We start from the raw sequence: 19561 nt of genomic DNA, 5'->3' as shown, positions 1-19561 counted from the left end.
ATTAAACTTTTTATAATGTTTAATGATAGCATTGTAACTGTATAAAAGTTCTGCTTCAAACTCTTAAAAAATACTTTGATAGTCCTTTCCAGATTGCAAAAATAATCTTTAGACCAGATTGATAAGATATTTAAATTCAAATGATTTGTTATAAGCTGCTGAAATAGACCTTTTGTAAAATATATTAACAGTATCATTCTTTATAGTTAAAATTCAACCGCTATTGGTAAAACCTAATTTTTAATCATTAATTAAATATCCCAATGACAACAGTAATAACAAAAGACTATAATTCTAATCCTGACTATGGCACAAAGGCTCAGAAAGAAGCCTTGTACGATCTTAATAAATTGATCTTCAAAATTGAAACATGAAAGGCGTGCAAAACTAGGGAGAATAAGGAACTTTATTGAATCAATTTTCACCAGTTTTCAAAGAATCAGCGGAAGATAGAAAGTATGTGAAGGGGTTATGAGAGTTACAAAACTTTAGACAGTATTTTGTAGTCTAGAAGACAAAAATTGATCGCATTTGATAAATTTAATGAGCTGTATATGATTGTTTGATTTTTTTTTAAAAAAACGATCTAAATCAGTTAGTTAAAAGAATGAAATAAATTGATTTATCTTCATAATACATCTTTTTGTGGTCATATATTTCATATATTTTGTGGTCATTTTCTTTAAATTAAAATTTTTAAGAACTCGCCGTTGGGCATTTGAGTAAGGTCACTATTATGAAAACCATGCGTAATACATTCTATATAGTCGGTTCAAGACGGCGTATTTATAAACGAATGATATGTTAAATACAATAAAGAAGTAATAGATTCTATATCTTTTTATTTTATAAAAAATTATATATACATTGCTTCTTATTCGATTTGTGACCTAATCCATGACGTTTGATGTTTGTTTTGCTAGTATTGTTTGAAATATTGAATGAAAATCATTATTACATTGCAATAAGCATTTGTATTGCATTTGACAGCGAAATGATGAAAAAAAAGGAAAAGTAAAACTTTAAATAACACTAAATTAGCAGCAAGTTAATTTAAAGTAATATTATTTATTAATTCTACTTTTCAATGCAACGTTTGTGGCAACACGAATGAATAGCTTTCCAGTTTACCTTTTTCATGTAACGGAAATGTTTTGTCTCTCGGTTAGCAATTGACTGAGCCCCTAATAAATGCTCGTATAAAGTTTACATTGTTTTTTAATTAATAATTAGGCGTCCGGTGATATCAAATGTAGAAAAAATGCAGAGAAAGACTGAGCGTGAGTCTGCCATTTGAAAAGAAAAGCTGTTAGTTAAGCTGCTAAGTTGGCAGCAAAATTTGAAAAACTGAATCAATATGAAGCAAAGAATGTTTACATTGTGGGATTTTGGAGTTTTGAGTCGTAAATACGCTGATCGGCAAATGTCATCACGAAAAGGTTAAGCATCCAAGTTGAAAAACTAGCTAACTGGTATTGTCGAACATCAAATACACTATCGGACAATATCGGGATTGGCGAGCGAAAACGAGCAGGAGGTGAAACCGGCTAGTATTATATATAAAAGTCTATAAAGTATTGTGTGATCGAAATTTCGGGTAAATTTAATGTTGGCGCCTAACAATCATAAAAATTTTGAGCAAGGTTTTGCACTCATATTTCCTTTCATTTCCAATGACATTAATTAACTAAAGTCTGAAAATATCAACAACGAAGAATTGACATGTTTTCTTTCCCCAACAAAAGAGTTTATAAAATACCATATATATAAAGGCAAACTTTCTTTGTATAGTAATGTGTGAGTGAATTTCAGTCTTTTTTTTTAAATTTTAATCTTGTTTTTTAGAAAGAAAATTCTCATATATTTCATATTTTTGTAAGAGAATTCTGTTAGTATTTATAAATTCTCATGGCTAATCATTCATTGTACTATTTTATATAATTTTTGGTGTTATAAATATTTATGTTTTTTAGATTAACGTTAATTTTGTCTTGCGCGATGAATTTCGCGGCGTATCCTCACGACACTCAACATTGTTCGCTAGAAATGGAAAGCTGTAAGTATGACTTTTTGCACCTTATTTGTAATGATTAATGATTCAGAAGATAATAAAGTTTGAAATTAGCGAAAATAAGCTATAATATTTTTTCTCAAAATGTTACCATTTTATTTTTATTATATGTAGAACATTTTATCTTCCTAATATATGCTTATAGAGACATTTATTGATAAGTAAAGCACATAATATGTGATTATATATGAACAGTATCGACATATAAGTTGGCAATACGTAACAGTATAGAATATAAATGAAAATATTGCCCATTTATGAACTTTTTGGCATAACTTCCATTCAAATTGAGGCATTTATTCTAGCACTGGATCAATTTGAAACAACGTTGTCAGCCAGTATTAGGTAGCCATCAAAGCAAAACTTTTGGCCTCTGATGAACCTCTTTATGGATCCAAACCGATGGAAATTTGAGGATGCCAAATCCAAGATTATATGTTGGATGCTTTAAAACTTAATAACCGAATTCTTGTTTTCCTTTCGTGCAATTATTTCATACAGGCTGGTAGCTTTTTATGAGACTTGGTATGGCAACTAACTGGAGCTCTTCTCTACCTTCGGAAATGGATTTGCCATTCTCGTTGGCGCGCATGCGCTTAGCGAAGGGGGGGGGGAAGAGATAAAAATAAGTCTGCTGTATATTTTTTTAGTTAGTAATATTGGGCGAGAGAGTGAAGTGTGTTTTGTTTTTAATGCTTTTTTGAAATTTTAATAAATAGTTTTTTGAGCAATTTGGACAGCCTATTTATTTCTGCATCCTGGAAATTCTAAGGTGGTTCAGTAGATATAAGTATTCATCATACTGGATTTTCCATACTGATTCAGAATTCTCATTTTAAACGACCATTACGCCGAAAAGTAATAAATTGGTAATCATTTCCTTTCATTTTTTTCATGTATTTATTATTACTGTATACAAAATTATGTGCTTTACTTTTTGATTACTCATACGGGTAAAAAAAAAAGTATGTGATACTAAATAATATAAAAATTTATTTGTTAAAAAGAGAAAGTTTTAAAAGTGTATTTAAAAGTATTGTATTTTAAATAACTTTTTCCAATAACAACGTCTCTGTCAGGTGCATGTAATTTTTAAATGTTTGTATGTTCAATTCTTGAAAAATTTTTACAAATTTAATATAAATAATTTTTACTATATATTAAAATGTTTAATTTTGTGCCATTTTAGGTTTCTACGACTTTCATGAACGAGAAATTAACTTTAAAATAACAAAATTCAAAATTTTATTTAAAAAAATTGTATTTATGAATAAAAGTATTTCCATAAAAAAATTTCAATTACATAAAATAATATATATATTTCTGAAAAGTGTGCTTTCAAATTATATTGAAATGAAAATTAAGTAAAAAATAAATATTTCGATGCACAAAGTATAAATAATGTTATCTTAATTTATTTTCTAAATAGTGAGTTTCAATCATTTTTAATATATTCTACATAGCTGTATTCCACTATTTCATTCATAATAAATGTCACAGCTCTATATCTATAGAATTCGTCATCTCCTTAAATGGCAGAAATTGCTTACATTACTGTAGAATATTTTTAATATATTTTATTTTGTATTTGCACAAAAGTGAATCTATATCATCATCGATTTCAAAATGGATACACTGAAATACACTGTATAGATTGTGTTTGATTTTTAAATTATATTTCCTATTCTGTGTTTTATAGTCTGTTTTAAAAAAATTACTTTTAATAATGATCATGGAATAATAAAATAAATTTAGTAAAACCCATTGTTTAGAAAATCATTTTTATTCGTGTATTAAACAGAGTAATTTCTTTTACTTCGAATATTTTCTTAAAATTATGTTTTGGAAGATGATATATGAATGCTGTTCACTTCCTTAATTGAAATATATTAAGGAAAAATTATTTAATTATTGCAAAGTTCAGATAACAGGTGAATAAATATAGTACACATCTATATGTTACTTTGCTTTTAAATACTGGGTGTATAAATATTACTCCATTCTTTTTAAAATTAAAAAAATAAAACATTTGTTTCATTATAAAAAATTAAAGATGCGTTTATTCAAAATATATCCGCAGAGAACCTTAAAATGATTTCCTTCTTTAGAACAACATATAGATTCTTCGAATATAAAAATCTAGTTATTTAAATGCAATCCAGTAATCTAGCCAGTTTTTGAAATTTGCGGGAGAAATAAACCTGTCTCGAGAAACGGTACTATTCAAAGTGCCAAAAAATAGAAGTCTGAAGGAGCAATATCTGGTGAATACGGTAAGCAGGATTACACATGCCAGCGGAATGATTCGTGATGAGTTTTTCTTACTTATCTGGCAATATTTGCAATAGCATTGTTTTGTTGGGAAAAACCCTAACCGTACCATTCGCAAGCAAATAGTCAGTTGAATGGTTGAATGTTTCTTCTTCCTTTCTTCGTTCAAATAGACCAACTATTGCTTGTATCATTCACTACTGATGATCTCAATAATGCTTCTAAGTCAGCATGTTGAATCTGTTTAGGTGCCTTAACTGCGCCCTTTGTCATGAGTATGCAAATCATCATTTTTAAATAATCAAAAACACTCTTTGCAATCTGCTTTCGATTGAACATACTCATAATAAATATGAAATACCAACCAATGAGCTTCTGCTACAATTTTCCTTACTCAAAAATTAATTACCATCAAATGGTGCTTGTTTGGCACAAGACTCAACTTCTTTTCTATGCTAAAAATGTATCTATATTTAAGCATTAACCAGAGGTTACACACGAACTTTTAAAGACTGCTGTCAAATCCATCAAAAACAACATTTCCGATTTATTTGATGCCAGCAGTACTACTAAAAGCAATTATTAACCAACGGAAGTAATCTCCTCGGAACTTTCTCAAATACTCATCAATTATCTAATCCCCCTCTCCTCGCATAAAATTATAGACTAGTAAAGCCACAAACATTTGTATAGTATTAGCGAACAATGGTTACGAAGCATAGATCTTTGATTCGAATCTAATATTGTTGTTATTTCTAATGGCGCTTGTCAAGCCCACTGACTTTAGAAATCAGTGATTTTAAGCCGAGTGTGCCTCTTTTTTTTTTCAGTAGTGCCATCTAGGATCAAGAGTACGACTTAGTTACACACACGTCACAAACCTTTTTACGGGGTGGACTTCATTTATGCATTTCAATCACTCATCCGCAGATCGTAATTTAGACTTGAATCAGAGAACGATCATCCCTTATCCAGTACCCCCAGGTATTACTCTCGACATGGAGGACTTTGTGATCACGACAGATTTATTCGTGCGCCAGCCACCACATATACGGAGAGTCTTCGGCCGGGGTGGTTTGAACTCGCAAGCCAAGGGACGTGAATCCAACGCCCTACCAACCAGTCTATCCCGGCCATCTAACAGTTTTATTGAATTTTTCGTGAGAATATATGTTTAGAACATCTTTTTGTTGACATTTGACATCGAATACTGTTGTAGTAACATGATAATACATCCAATTAATTTAAGTAATTTCATTTATGAATTATTGAGTTTATATGCATCTGAAAGAACAGACGAATGAACGATCTACCCTTTGAGAAATTTAGTTTGAAATTTGATAAGAATCTGAATTTTAGATACTAAACTTGTGTACCAAATTTTATCTTATCTCTTTACATTTTGGAGTTATCAACTTTTCTTGTAATCAAATAGCCAATCAAAAGGATTTCCTCTGAATGGATTTCGTTCAAAATTTGACAGAAATATACAAATTTGCATATGAATTCATAAAACAATTTTAACCAAAGCGTTATTGAGTTTTCGTGTTCATAGTCTGATTGACGGCAGACAGACAGACATAATGCTAAAACTGTGTTTTTCGAACTTACGACGTACTAAAACGTGGAGATTCCATCAAAATAATTACATTATTTTGACAATTACATTACTTCTTCTAAGCTTCGTATAAAAGAAAGTAAAAATGGAAGGAGTCGTATTTATATACCTAAAAAATATTTTAAAATAAAAAAATAATAATAAATTATAAATAAAAAAATAATCGGATTTCTCTCTAAATAATTATTTCAAAATAGAATACATTCCTATGATGGAAATGAAGCTACAATTAGTGTCATTATTTTTTTGAAAAATGTTTTCAAAAAGAGATTAATGATAGCAATTTACTTAAATAAATGACTGAATCTACAGGATATAATACGCATTTATCTTATCTCTTTTTTCAAATAAATCTTGCCAAATTCTATGATCACATATCATTGAATCAGATTTCTTATATGTAGGGATCTTACAAATAAATAAATCTAGCAAGAAATGTGAGACAGTTAAAAAGAAACCAATCATAGCAACTGGAAACAAAATGCTTTTTATTTGTTAAGAATTCAACACCTTTGCTTCTACAGAAACGAAAAATTAAATGTGTCAGTAAAGAATTCGCTTTAGATAGGTTTTGAAGGGGCTTTTGGGGGGGGAGAGTCAGATAAAGAGAAGATTCTTTAAACTACTCTTTATTTAGTACGATTAATCAAATTTAAAGAAAATAACGATACGATTAAGCAGGCTTAAAGAAAAAAAAAATGACGACTTCAAGTTTCACTGCATTATCACAGTTTTTATGTGAAATAAACAAAAATGTAAAATTTCTTCACATAAAAGCAGCTTCAAATTTCTCGGAAATAATCTTATAATTGTCTTTAGAATAACTTAAATGATTTTTTTAAATTCAAAATCAGAATTTGATGCAAGCAGATACTACCAAAAGAAACTATTCCTATGTTGATTACTAAAAATATGCAAAAACTCTATGTTTATGTTTACATAATGCAAGAAGCTAGAATAATACAAATTATAAAAATTTTATACAAAATTTTAGGGATTTTTTTAAAATTATTAGAAATTTGTTATTTTCAGTTAAAATACTTTTTAAAGTTGTACAGAAACTATATAATACAAATCATAAAAGCTTATTTTTAAACGAGCAAAGGAATTACATATTTAGTACAAAATTTCAACTGAAGTGGTTTATTTGCATATTCTTCTATGACCTTTATGCAATAATGATCCAAAGACCCTTTAACAAAGACCCTTTGAAAACGATAAATATGTATTACTCTTGCCTAGATGTAAAATAATGCTGTTGTATATGCTCAAAATACCTTTAAATATATCTCATTTCACATCATCTTTATTACTTATAAGTAATCGTGTATCATAATGTTGCGGAAATTTCAAGGCTATTTTTGCTATTTGTTGGCCGATGAAGAGACACAATCAACAGGCCTCAATAACGAACTGCGTCTTTTATTAAAAACATAGGCACTAATAAAAAGGCAACAAATACACAGCAGTACACTGCAACAAATAGTAGCCCACAAGTTGCAATCGGTAGTAATAACAACCACAGGGCACACAACGGCCAGACAGAATCAGCAAGAGAAGGGAATCTTCGTAGCTATACTCTACGATCACTCCTAACGCCTGCAATTCTCCACAGTCTCCTAGCTATAGCTGTATCCAACTATCGACTCACTATTACACGACAGGCTACTCCACTCACGACTCGATGCTGCTACCACAATAAACACCAGGACTCGGCACACAGCTCAATTCAACAATCGCTGGAGCTCCACACAACGTTTTCTGTTCGCCGGACTGATCCTAATATTCGCCGTTGATTCTTGCCACGCTTACGACTGACTTCGGCTTGAGACTTCTTGATCTCAATATGGCATACCTCGGTTCCTATTGGCTCAATCGCTAAAATTCTGGAAGTTTCCAGTATTATCTATTTTGTAGCCAAAGTCGCCAAATTCGTCGCCAAGCCCTAGGACGAATTCTGATTTGGCATTCGATCAGCGTCCAACAGAGCTTATCGTAAAATTATCTTTCCAATGATTGAACTAACTGTTCTAGGAAGCAACATTACAGTTTGTAACAATAATCATTCTTAAAACAGTGACGTAGCAACGGGAGGAGAGGGTGAGTGGAAAGGGTATAAATATCTGAGAGTCAGTTTTAGGAGATGCCATGGAGGTGAAAGCTTAGTGTGATAATGGTATTTTAAAGCTAATTCTGATAAAAGGGCGAAAAATTAAAATTATCTTTGATTGTCTTTTACATTTGCTACGCCACTAAGGGCTAAGGACAAAAAATGTGACCCGGGTGCAGCTTATTATTACGCCACTGACATACAAAAATACATTTAAAAAATCCGAAATTTATGAAACCTGAAATCTCTATTTTAGAGGAAAAATAAACGATATTTTACTTTCGTATACGTATACATATTTCGTTTACGTATACGTATACGTAGTACAGAGAAAGTATAGTAATCGTCAAAAAACTAGAACTCGAGATTTTGACGAATTTCTACGTTTTAGACCTCCCTGAATTCAAAAAATGTACTTGTCTGTCTGTCTGTGACAAAAACAACACAAAAACGCTTTGAGCTAGACTGTTGAAATTTGGTATCTGGACTTTCCAAGAAATTTGCAGATTTCTATCAAATTTTGAATAATATCTGTTCAAAGGAAGTCCGTCTGTTCGAATAATATAACAGTTCGAAGTTAATAGAATAATTACAAAACGAAGTGAGCTGACTAAATAAAATTAGGTGCACAGATTTAACATCTATAGTGTAAACACTTGATAATTTTTGAGTCAAATCCAACTATGGTTTGATTGTCTGTCGGTCTGTATTTTCAGAAACATGTAAACGCGATAATTTAAAAACGCAATGACTTAAATGTATTATCAAATTTGGTAGGGGATTTTATGACTGCAAGTGCAGTTTTGTGTCAAATCTTTGTTCCAATCGGTTGAAAAATACGTGTCTAAAACAAAAATTTCTATTTTCGGATACTATTAACGGCATGTCAGAGATTAATCGCCAAGGATGACACGATAAATTAAGTAAAGATACTAAATTCACGCCAAATACGTCAATGTCATGTAACGCGTTCTTTCGCATGACACGTTTGTTAGAGAGTATGCGAGAAAGTTTCAGAGAGACCACTCCACTTGGTTTTTCTATATGACCAAGAAAGTCAATAGCTTTGAAGATGACTTTTCATGATTTTTACATAAATGTGGAATCAATTTACATAGATTTAGTTTTTCTAATTTTAAGATTTTTTTAATTAAAAAATGATTCTTCAGAATAATTGAATGCAAGTTTTCTAAATGATCATTATCGTGCGAAAGAACGCATGATAATGATCATTTAGAAAATTTCCCTTCTGGCCAAGTTCATTTCCTAGTTCACCTTTCTGGCCTAGTTCATTTCTGAATATAACTTAATTTACATAGGCAGAATCCATTTCAATGCTTACTTTCTACACCGAGTGTCCCTGTTATTTGAAACTAAAAATAAATTCCCTTCAAGAAATAATGAATGCAAAATTAGAGTAATTTCTTTCCAAAATGCCAAATCTGACAATTGAAATAAGTGTGATTATTTAATAATATTTTGATCTGTACTTATAGCGTTACATTTGAGTCATCTGTACTAAGATTTGAGTCATTTCCTTCCAGAATGAAAAATCAGGCAGTTGAAATTAGCGTTGATTATTTAAAAATGTTTTGATCTGTATTTATGGTGTTATATTTGAGTTATCTGTACTTGCATTTGAGTCATTTCCTTATAGAATTAAAAATATGGCAATTGAAAAAAGCGTTGATTATTTAATAATGTTTTGATCTGTACTTATAGTGTTACATTTGAGTTATCTGTACTTACATTTGAGTCATTTCCTTCTAGAATGAAAAATCAGGCAATTGAAATTAGCCTTGATTATTTAAAAGTGTTTTGATCTGTACTTATGGTGTTACATTTGAGTCATCTATTCTTACATTTGAGTCATTTCCTTCCAGAATGAAAAATATGGCAATTGAAATGAGCGTTGATTATTTAATAACGTTTTTATCTATACTTATAGTTTTGCTTTTGAGTCATCTGTACTTAAATTTAAGCCATTTCCTTCCAGAACGCCAAATCTGGCAATTGAAATAAGCATTGATTATTTTATAAGGTTTTAATCTGTACTTATAGTATCTCACACGACGGATGATCTAATATTCGATTGGGAAGAGGAAGTGCCACTAGTCGTAAGTGACGATATAGAGCTGCCACAATTAGATCTCATACAAACGGAAAAGAAAGACTGTACTCAACATTACTCTACCGGTAAGGATTTTGATGAAATGTGCAATGTTTGTACCTCTTTTATTTTAACAACCTTTGGCGACAAACTGTTTCGCCAAGAATAATGATTATATTTCATTTTTAGTTAAATCGTTTAATATAACTACATGATGAATACATCGAATTTTCAAAAAATGAAACCGTGTTATTTTAATTGTGTTAATTAATACATAAGTTCTATTTATAGTGTGACATGAATCTAAATGATAGAAGTAAGTCCATAACATCATAGCGCAATTGAAAATGTTACCATGCAGTTCATCTATAGTCTAAATTTCGCAGTACTGTAATCACTTTTTTATTCATTTTGTAAATTGCACAGATATTAAACAAAATCTCTTTCTTTAGTTTTCCAAAAATGGAAGAAAATTGCTCGATTAAACTTTTAATGAAACATAGAAAATTGTTTGAATTTCAGAGCAACAATATAATCTATTGTTCGTAATAAAAAAAACTAGCTGAATAAATTGCCAATATTCAGAAGAAAAAAAAATTGCTCAACTATTAAACTTATATCACGAGAAGGAAAATATTTTAAATTTTGGAATTATGTAAAATTTCTTTTTATGCCAAATTATTTTTAGAGGCCATTTAGGAAAAATACGAAAATTCAGCTAAATTTTTAATTAATTAAAGTTTCAAAAAAGTCGCTTCTAGGTTTCCGTTCCCACTATCCAAATTACATATGTACTTTTAAAATATTACCAATGATATTAATTATAAATATATTGTATATGTACCATCAAAATATATATCTGATTACCTTAAATCAAATGCTCTAGAGTACAGAGGACCAAATGCACATTCATCTTTATTAGTAGTAAAGATTTTTAACTCAAATATTTCGACTCATGTTAAGAATTCGTTTAAAATTATCAAATTGCTATAGAAATAGCGAATCACTAAAACTGATCATTAAATATGAATGAATTCTAGATGCCAAATTCGCCAATTTTTAGATCATACCTGAGTACTTCGATTTCATTCTTTAAAATATCCATGGAACAAAGAAATATCATTATCATCAGTTTTTCTCTGTTATTGACAAAAATACAATCCATGAAATTGGATCACCTAGTTTCCCTTATTGTTCTATTCTTTACTTCAGATAAGCAATTTCCAGCTGCACAATCAATACTCATTTTTCTCTGTCAAGAAATGTTTTTCCCCTTTAAAAATTCTATAACAGATGAGACTTACATATTTCATCCGAAAAATGCTTTGCATGTCAACGAGTTATCTGAAAATTTCCATTTTTATCGTTTGCTGTTTTATCTTTCCGGCTAAGCATTTAATACCAGAAGTTAAGGTAAGCCGATTACGTTTGTTTGAAATAAAATAAAGTGTTGTGAAATTCTTCGAGTTATTGGATCTGTTCCAAATAATTTCTCCCAAACTTGTTAAGACCAATAAAATACGATAAAATAGAACACGGCATTTATTTTTTTAGCTGATCTTCTAATTTAGATTCACCAAAAAATTCTTGACTCTTGGTGCTCTAAAAATAATAAAAATGTTCATTACTTTCCTTCAGATATTAAATCAGTCTGTCGTCAAAAAAATTATTTTTTGCAACATGATAATGCTTTTAGACTGTCTGAAACGTACAGAATGCAATGTCCCATTAAATATAAAATTCTCAATTTAAGACCTGATTTCTCTTATAATGAATGCTTATGTTTTTAAAAAATATATTATAATTATATTTTGATTAATTAAAAATTTGTTTGAACAACATTTTCTTCAATAATTCCGGCTTCTAAGGCACTTTACACTATATAATTTTTTTTTTAATTTACCTTTCAGGGGTATAATTTTAAATGTAATTTGCTACTTTTATTTTTATTATTGTAAGGAAATTGAAATCAATTTTACAGTTTCGTTTAATCTTTTATTCGCTTATTTATGCTATGATTTTTAAAAAATGATTTATTTGTGCCTCAAATTCAAAGCAGAACCTTTATTTTCTATTCTGTAAATTGCATGATGCATAGCTTACAAGAGCTGTGAAATCGACACAGACGTAAACAAGATAAACAAATCATATTTAAAATATAATCTTGCTTCGATGTTTCGAACTAGAAATGCTGCAATTTCAGTCTAGAATTTTTCAATTAGAACATATGAATTAAATTCTAAATTATTTTAAGTCGTCAAATATTTATTCTGTTGCTGGTTTACACATTTTATACACGCATACTTGATCTTAAAATCTCTATTCTACGATAAAAAAAACAATAATTATGATTAAAAATAATGAATTTCAATATCAATATCACTAAAAGGGATACCAAATTATATTTTATTGTAATGATAACATAGTTATACATTTACCAGCATATTGACGCTGTTACAAAATTTTTAACTTGCTTTTGGCATTAAAAGCTTAAATACAGTATGCGCCAAAATATACAGTACTAAAACTCGCGCATCTCGAACACGTGGTTGCGTTTGTCGACGAGGCGTAGCTCCAACTACACGAGTCCACGGTAACGAAAAGGAAGTTGTGCTGTGCATTTGCTGTAAACGGGTCCATCGACGGAGGAAAACGTATTTATAGTTGAGCATTATTTCCGCTCATACGGAAGCGGTCGTGAAAGAAGGGGTTTGAAAAAAGTGACAGAACAATTCTAAGAGAAGTTTAATAAGATGGCACCAAATAACACAATTATTCTGTCTATTGTTGCAAAATGTCGCCGTTCTGGTAGTGTACTGTATCAACGGAAGGGGAATGTTAAAGGAGAATATGTTCAACTGTGAAGATCCTCCAAGAACTGTGCCTGCATTACTTAAGAAAATCATCTCTTTTGGTCGGAGTCTACAGCAATCTTTGTTTCAAGATATGCTTGAGAATCTGCGGGGACGATATGAACACTGTCTACAACGAAACGGTGCACTCTTTGAACACTTACATTACACATATCGAGGTAAATCAACACGCTAATAGTGGGTCTGTATGTATGTTGATTTCTTTTGAGGAAAAATAAACTCACAAATGACAATAATGCAATTTTGTTCATCTTTCCATTTCAGTACTGTATATTTTGGCGCATATTGTATATTACTGGCATCATTTGCGTCATCTTGCATCGAACTGTAGTATTTTTAAATTCAAATGCTAGAATTAAGTTATTTATAGACATTATTATGCAATGCAAAACTTTTATAGACTCCATAGTATCGTATGGATTCTTAGTTTAAAAAATAAATGCCACAATTCATTTTCAAGAGGACATTTGTTTTGGTTAGATGAAGCAAAGCGAGTTAAAAGAAATAAAAACAATTAGAGGGTTTAAAACTTTGCGCAAAACACACACACACACACACACACACACACATATATATATATATATATAATATAAAGCATGTCTATACCAGGGTGGAAAATACGACTCATGACCTTTTACCTTTACCTTTTTAAAACCTTTAAAATTTATAATTCTCATAATAATAATGGCTTAATAGATGAGAAGGGATTTCTGTTACTCAAAATGTGAAGATATATAATTTTTTAAACTTAATATGTAATTTAATATACATAATACATTAATTAATTATTATATAATTAATTATATAATAACTAATATATATTAATATTATAATATAATAATAAATCCTTATTTAATAATTATTAATTAAATATTTGTTATTATTATTCAATAATTAATTAATATAATAAATATATATTTATATTAATATTTTATAATTTAATATAAATAATTTTTTTATTATTTATTCAAGATATTATAATTTTTTATGAAATGGCTTTAAAAGTTTCATCTATTTAATATGTATATAACCGAATCGCAAACATTTTTAAAATTTGGGTCAAATATATCTTGCTCTTCTCAAAAAACTGAGGATACAACAATAATCTAAATTAATAAATTAAAAACTTTTACAAACAGTTATTAATGAATTATCCTCATTGCAGGTAATTTCACTTGTCTCAAGCTAACTTTTACTTTAAAACGACGTCTTGGTTATTACATGTTCCACACCTACATTCCAACTTGTCTCATTGTCATCATGTCCTGGGTGTCTTTCTGGATACGACCCGAAGCTGTACCTGCTCGTGTAACCTTGGGAGTGACCAGTCTCCTGACTCTGTCTACTCAACACGCCAAGAGCCTGGACTCCTTACCACCAGTTTCGTACATCAAAGCCATAGACATATTCATGGCCACCTGCACCGTCTTCGTTTTCTTATCACTCATGGAATTCGCTCTGGTCAATGTCATCTTGGAGGAATGCGTTACTATGAAACTGAAGCAAAGGATAAAAAGGAGAAAGTTTGAAGAAAGTCTTAAAGATGTGGAGGTACAAGTAAGCATCATTCTGGAAACTTTTATTTTCTTCGTGTTCTAGACGATAAAAACAATTTTTGTTCCACTCATCCATATTTTTACTCGTTCCACTCATCCATACTTTCGGATGTATCAATAAAATAAAAAAGAAATACTTTTAGAGAAAAAAAATACTAAAGGGATAGTTTAAGGTAAGTGATTATGCTCGAGATGAATTCTTTGAAAAACGTTCGGAAATAGTTATATTTTTGAATATTTGCATAAAAAAAGGATTGAAAAAAAACTATGAAATCAAAATATGCTTGTTAATTTGTAAAAGTTTTTTTAATTGTAAAAAAGAGCTATTTATTGACTAAAAAGAGGTATAAAGCAAAAATCTAATACTTTAGAAGTTTATGAAATGATTAGCTTAAAATTTTAGAGACAGCTTAAGAAATATATTATCTAGTTCTTGAACTTAAAAATAAGCAGTATTTTCTATAAATTTTTTTTAAATATTAAGGTTCAACTGACAAATAACACGAAATTTTCAAATTTTTTTACATTGTATAGAACATTGTATAGAATTAAAACAACAATAAAATATTTCTAAAAAAAATAGATAACTTATTCTCTAGTTCAGGAACTACAGAGCATATTCAGAAATTATTATACCGAATTTGAACCAAAAAAATGCATTAGATTTTAGTTTATGAGGTATTTTGTAAGAAAATTTTATCAAAGATTAGAATTTATTAGAAATAACATCTAAAGATGTTAAATTGCACTACAATGTACGCAAATGCAAATATAGAAATCAATGTAGCCCCCCCCCCAAAAATAGAAAAAAATTTAAGCAGTTTTATAAAGAAACCTGCTCAAACATTAAGAGTATTAAATTTTTAAAAATCATAATTTCGTAAAAAATCAACTGGTTAACGTAAGCATTTCCTCAATATATGCATCCTGAACTTCCATGTTTTGCTTTAATTACTACAGTTAAGTCTTTGATTAAATAATTCAGTGAAATGTTGGAAATAAGAGTATTAAAGAGACATTAGAAATGAGAGTTTAATGTCCTCTAATTAATCTTAAAGTGACACTAAAATCACTGAACTGAACTCAACTGAACCTTTACAATTTCTTTTCCGAAAATTCTTCATGGATAATCTATTCATAAGAGAACAGCTTTGTTCCTCATTCAAAGAAATGAATAGATTTATTCATCGAATAAAGCTATTCATCTGGTGAACAAACCTGAGTGAGGAGGGAGAGCATTGCTTGTTGGAAGACGTCATTCATTCGTAAAAAATGAATCATTAATATGTTGGAAAGTGATATTCAATACGTAAATGTCATTTAAGTCCTTTAAAAATGTTTCTGAAGGCAAAAAGTTCAAGGCAGTGACTTGCAGATTGCGACGATCAACGATCATTGTCAACTTAAAGTCAAACAATAGAAAATTCAATATTCTCTGAGATTTCCATCATGCTCGTGCTGTTCTTTTAGCATAATGAAAACCCGAATTTTGATTCTTCTTATAACCAAATTCTCAACAACCATTAACTAATAATATTTAGATATTACAAACTACATAAAAAATGTGTTTCTTGCTATCATTAAAGGAACATGAACAGAAACCTCAAAAATGTGAAAGTCATTTATTATGTTTAGAGTTTGCTTCGGTTCGTCAAATGACATCTTCTTTCATTAAAATTCGCAATGATGTGTTGCAGAGATGTTTTGAAATTTTGCAAAATTGTGCAAAAAAGCCTTGTTGGCATCTGGCTCATTGGTTGCTGATTTCCTGTCACATTCATTTTATTCACAGATTATTTCACCTAATGCCCACACGCTGTTAACTACAACATTATGGGCAATGCCCAAATTATTGGCAATCCAATGATATTTTGCTTGAGATCGAAGTAATAGACATAAAACTAGGCCTGAATCAAATTCTTTTTCCCTGTTGGTATTATTAATTCTTAACACATTTTTGGTATTAAAAATATTAAACAAACGTTTCTGCTTTAACTAGCACTTAAAAAGTAGCCGAAAGATAGAGCTTATTATATTTATTACCAGGATAGTATTACTTTTTACATATATTTTTTCATCTTTTCTCTCTGTGCCACTTATTGAAAAATTTCACTAGATCAATAATAGTACAATAAGAAATATATTTTAGCAAGTTTCCATTTACTTATTGTTTTTCATTCAATTTTTATTTGTATTACAATTCCGGTATTTTTACATAAATGTTTAATACATTTTCTTTGTATTTTACTTTCCCAAATCGTATAAAAAATGCTGAATATTTTGCAGAAAATTCAAAGAAAATATACGTTTTTGAACAAATTGTTATTGTGTCTTGATAATGCTACTAGTATTAAAAGTTAAAAAATAATTATTTGCAAAGGTCAAATCAAGGTTAAATAAAGATTGTGGAAAGCTATCCAAAATAGATAAAGCTACAAACTGTCTGAGAGTTTATAAACAAGAAATCCATCAATATCCTAATTCCATCCTACGACAATGTCCAATCTTTCATTTGAACAACTAACTAACAATGACTAATGATTTTAATATGATAATGAATACCCTACTTCCGACTAGGTACTAATGATCGATATTTGTTTACATTAGGAAACTTTGTAGCCTTATTTTGAATATGTCACTCCATTCACGGATCGATTTTAGTGGATTGATCCAGATGATTATTATTTAAGTTATCGAGATGACGGCTACTTATCTTACTGCACTATCACTTATTGATCGTATAATCACTCAGTTGATAAGAATACGCTTTGGCTTCTGTCGGATTTGAAACATTAATTTGAAATAGATTGCTAAGTTTGCATAAGAATTATTCAAGACTTTCAGTTTAATAGATTATTATTTTCTGTTTCTAAATGAGGAGAATATCGAACTTTTAATAGAAAATGACAGAGGATAGTATATATATGAATCATATTGTATCTGCTACAGAAAACTTCATAGATATTTTATTTGACTTGAGATAGTTTCGAATTTGTCTTTCATTACAGTGCATTCGTTAATTAATATTATATATGACGGCATAAAATTTGCATCAGTCAATTTCAATTTCATATTTTAACTGTCGTTACAAAAATAAATGAAATCATTTTGTTACCTTGAAGAAAAATAAAGATAACTAGAAATTAACTGTAATCTTCAGTAAATAAAACATTTAAATCTTGTTTTTATTATTAATAGTGTATGTTTTTTTGTTTATTTTTGTGTCTTAAATATCGTTTGCACATCTTACAGTTTTCAAACAAATGCGGGCTACTATCCAATGCTTGAGAGCATTAAGTTCATAGTTTTATGTCAAAATGACTCTGAAAATAAAATAGTAATATTGTTGTTCTGTAGAAAAAGGATATTTATATCACAGCATGATTATCACACTTTAACGAAAGTTATTGTTTTGTTTTTACTTAATTGTTTAAAAAATAATAGACGAAGAGAATAGACAATAAAAGAATTTTAAACTCGACGCTTTTTTTTAAAATAGGTAGATCTAATTTTGTTACGGCACTCGAAGACATTGTTTAATATATATTTTTTCATTAGTTCTGTTTTTGTTTCTTATGGCACTTGCCATGGAGAAACCCGCTGTTCAAAGACAGCCGATCATAAGTTTTTCATTCAGACATTTCTTTTTTTAATATAACATACTGAATTGGATGCTTCTCAAGATATTCGAGATGCCTTTCACATCAGTAAATGTATTACATCATATTTCTGCATTGCTGACTAGTATTCTATTTTGGTTTTTCAATATACCCTCACAATAGTCTTCCAGTTTAAAAAATCACTAAACCCATTTGTTTTCTAGCTTAAGTGCAAAGCTCTAATCACTTCCCTATTAAAAAAAACGAATTCTGTATTACTGTCAATTTTGCTACATTTGTTTATTTTTTAACGAATTAAATTTTTTTAAAAAATTGTTGGCATTTTTATATCATTACACAGAAAAGCGAAAGGTCACACGAATACTGTACCCACACAAAACAATAATTGATAAATAAAATAGGAAACTTGTTCTTGAATCAGATGGCTGATTTGAAAAATCAGAAAAGACGTTGATAAGAATTAGACTGTATTAGTCAAAAACAAGGCTATAATAACATTTGATTTCTTTTCTTTGCCCATAGAATGATATTCTAGCCATCAACATGGAAAAGAAATCATCTGCTGTTTCTCGCAGTGTCAAACGACGCAAAATTTGGGCGTTAAGAATAGATCAAGTATCAAGAGTTTTGTTCCCTCTAAGCTTTGGTGGACTTACTGTTGCCTACTGGTGCTTCTACGTCGTTTTCAACTAGCATATGGCCAAAACCTGCAGCACATACAAGAATTCGTATGCATTTCCATTTTATTAAAGTTGTTGATCGTTTTACATTACGTGAAAAGCTCACCTGCTCTCAGCAGATGATATTGATTCTAATGTAGACCTTGAATTTTTAGCTAGTACCAATTGTGAAATGATATGTCATGGTTACATGTGAAATGTCTCTAATTTCGCTATTTTAACTGACTAAGTTTTTGACTATGCACTTCGTTTTAAAAGCCAAAAAGTTTTTTTAATTCTAATATTATATCTGTGTTTAATTAAAGTTTCCTCTTTGGTATAAGTAGTGAAATATTTTGATTTATTAGTTAAATAGTTAAAAAATTTATTGCTGTTGAATCAAATTTTCCATCGTTAAAACTGGTGTTTTTGGCGTCAATTATACTTGGAAAGCAACCATAATAGTCAGATGATGCTTCAAAAGTAGCCTGAAATCAAAACAATGAAAGAATTTTTTTTAACGTATAAAATCAGGACATACTGCTCGTGCATTTACGTAAATATATGTAAAAGATTTTAACAGATATATTTCTGTGATACATCAAGAATGTTCACCCTGTAGCACAATCTGTTGTACGATGTATCACAATAATATGCTATTTAATATTCAACA

General features: G+C 29.6%; 1 protein-coding gene across 2 annotated transcripts in view; it reads left to right on the top strand.

The window, feature by feature from the left end:
- Nucleotides 1–18967, top strand: part of LOC129988435 (glycine receptor subunit alpha-2-like) — a 233575-nt gene extending 214608 nt beyond the window's left edge. The window contains exons 8-11 of one of the 2 annotated variants that reach the window (XM_056096662.1): nucleotides 1974–2056; nucleotides 10132–10266; nucleotides 14219–14604; nucleotides 18752–18967. In XM_056096662.1, the coding sequence (XP_055952637.1) occupies nucleotides 1974–2056; nucleotides 10132–10266; nucleotides 14219–14604; nucleotides 18752–18922 (775 nt within the window). In that variant the 3' untranslated portion in view covers nucleotides 18923–18967. Of the gene's footprint in view, nucleotides 1–1973; nucleotides 2057–10131; nucleotides 10267–14218; nucleotides 14611–18751 lie in introns of both variants that reach the window. The other variant, XM_056096661.1, reaches the window with a different exon arrangement.
- Nucleotides 18968–19561: the final 594 nt, after the last annotated feature.

The sequence above is a fragment of the Argiope bruennichi genome, chromosome 10, assembly GCF_947563725.1.
Source record: "Argiope bruennichi chromosome 10, qqArgBrue1.1, whole genome shotgun sequence".
Taxonomy (NCBI): domain Eukaryota; kingdom Metazoa; phylum Arthropoda; class Arachnida; order Araneae; family Araneidae; genus Argiope; species Argiope bruennichi.
The sequence above is the reverse complement of the archived record's forward strand: the minus strand, read 5'-3'. Positions and strand labels throughout refer to the sequence as shown.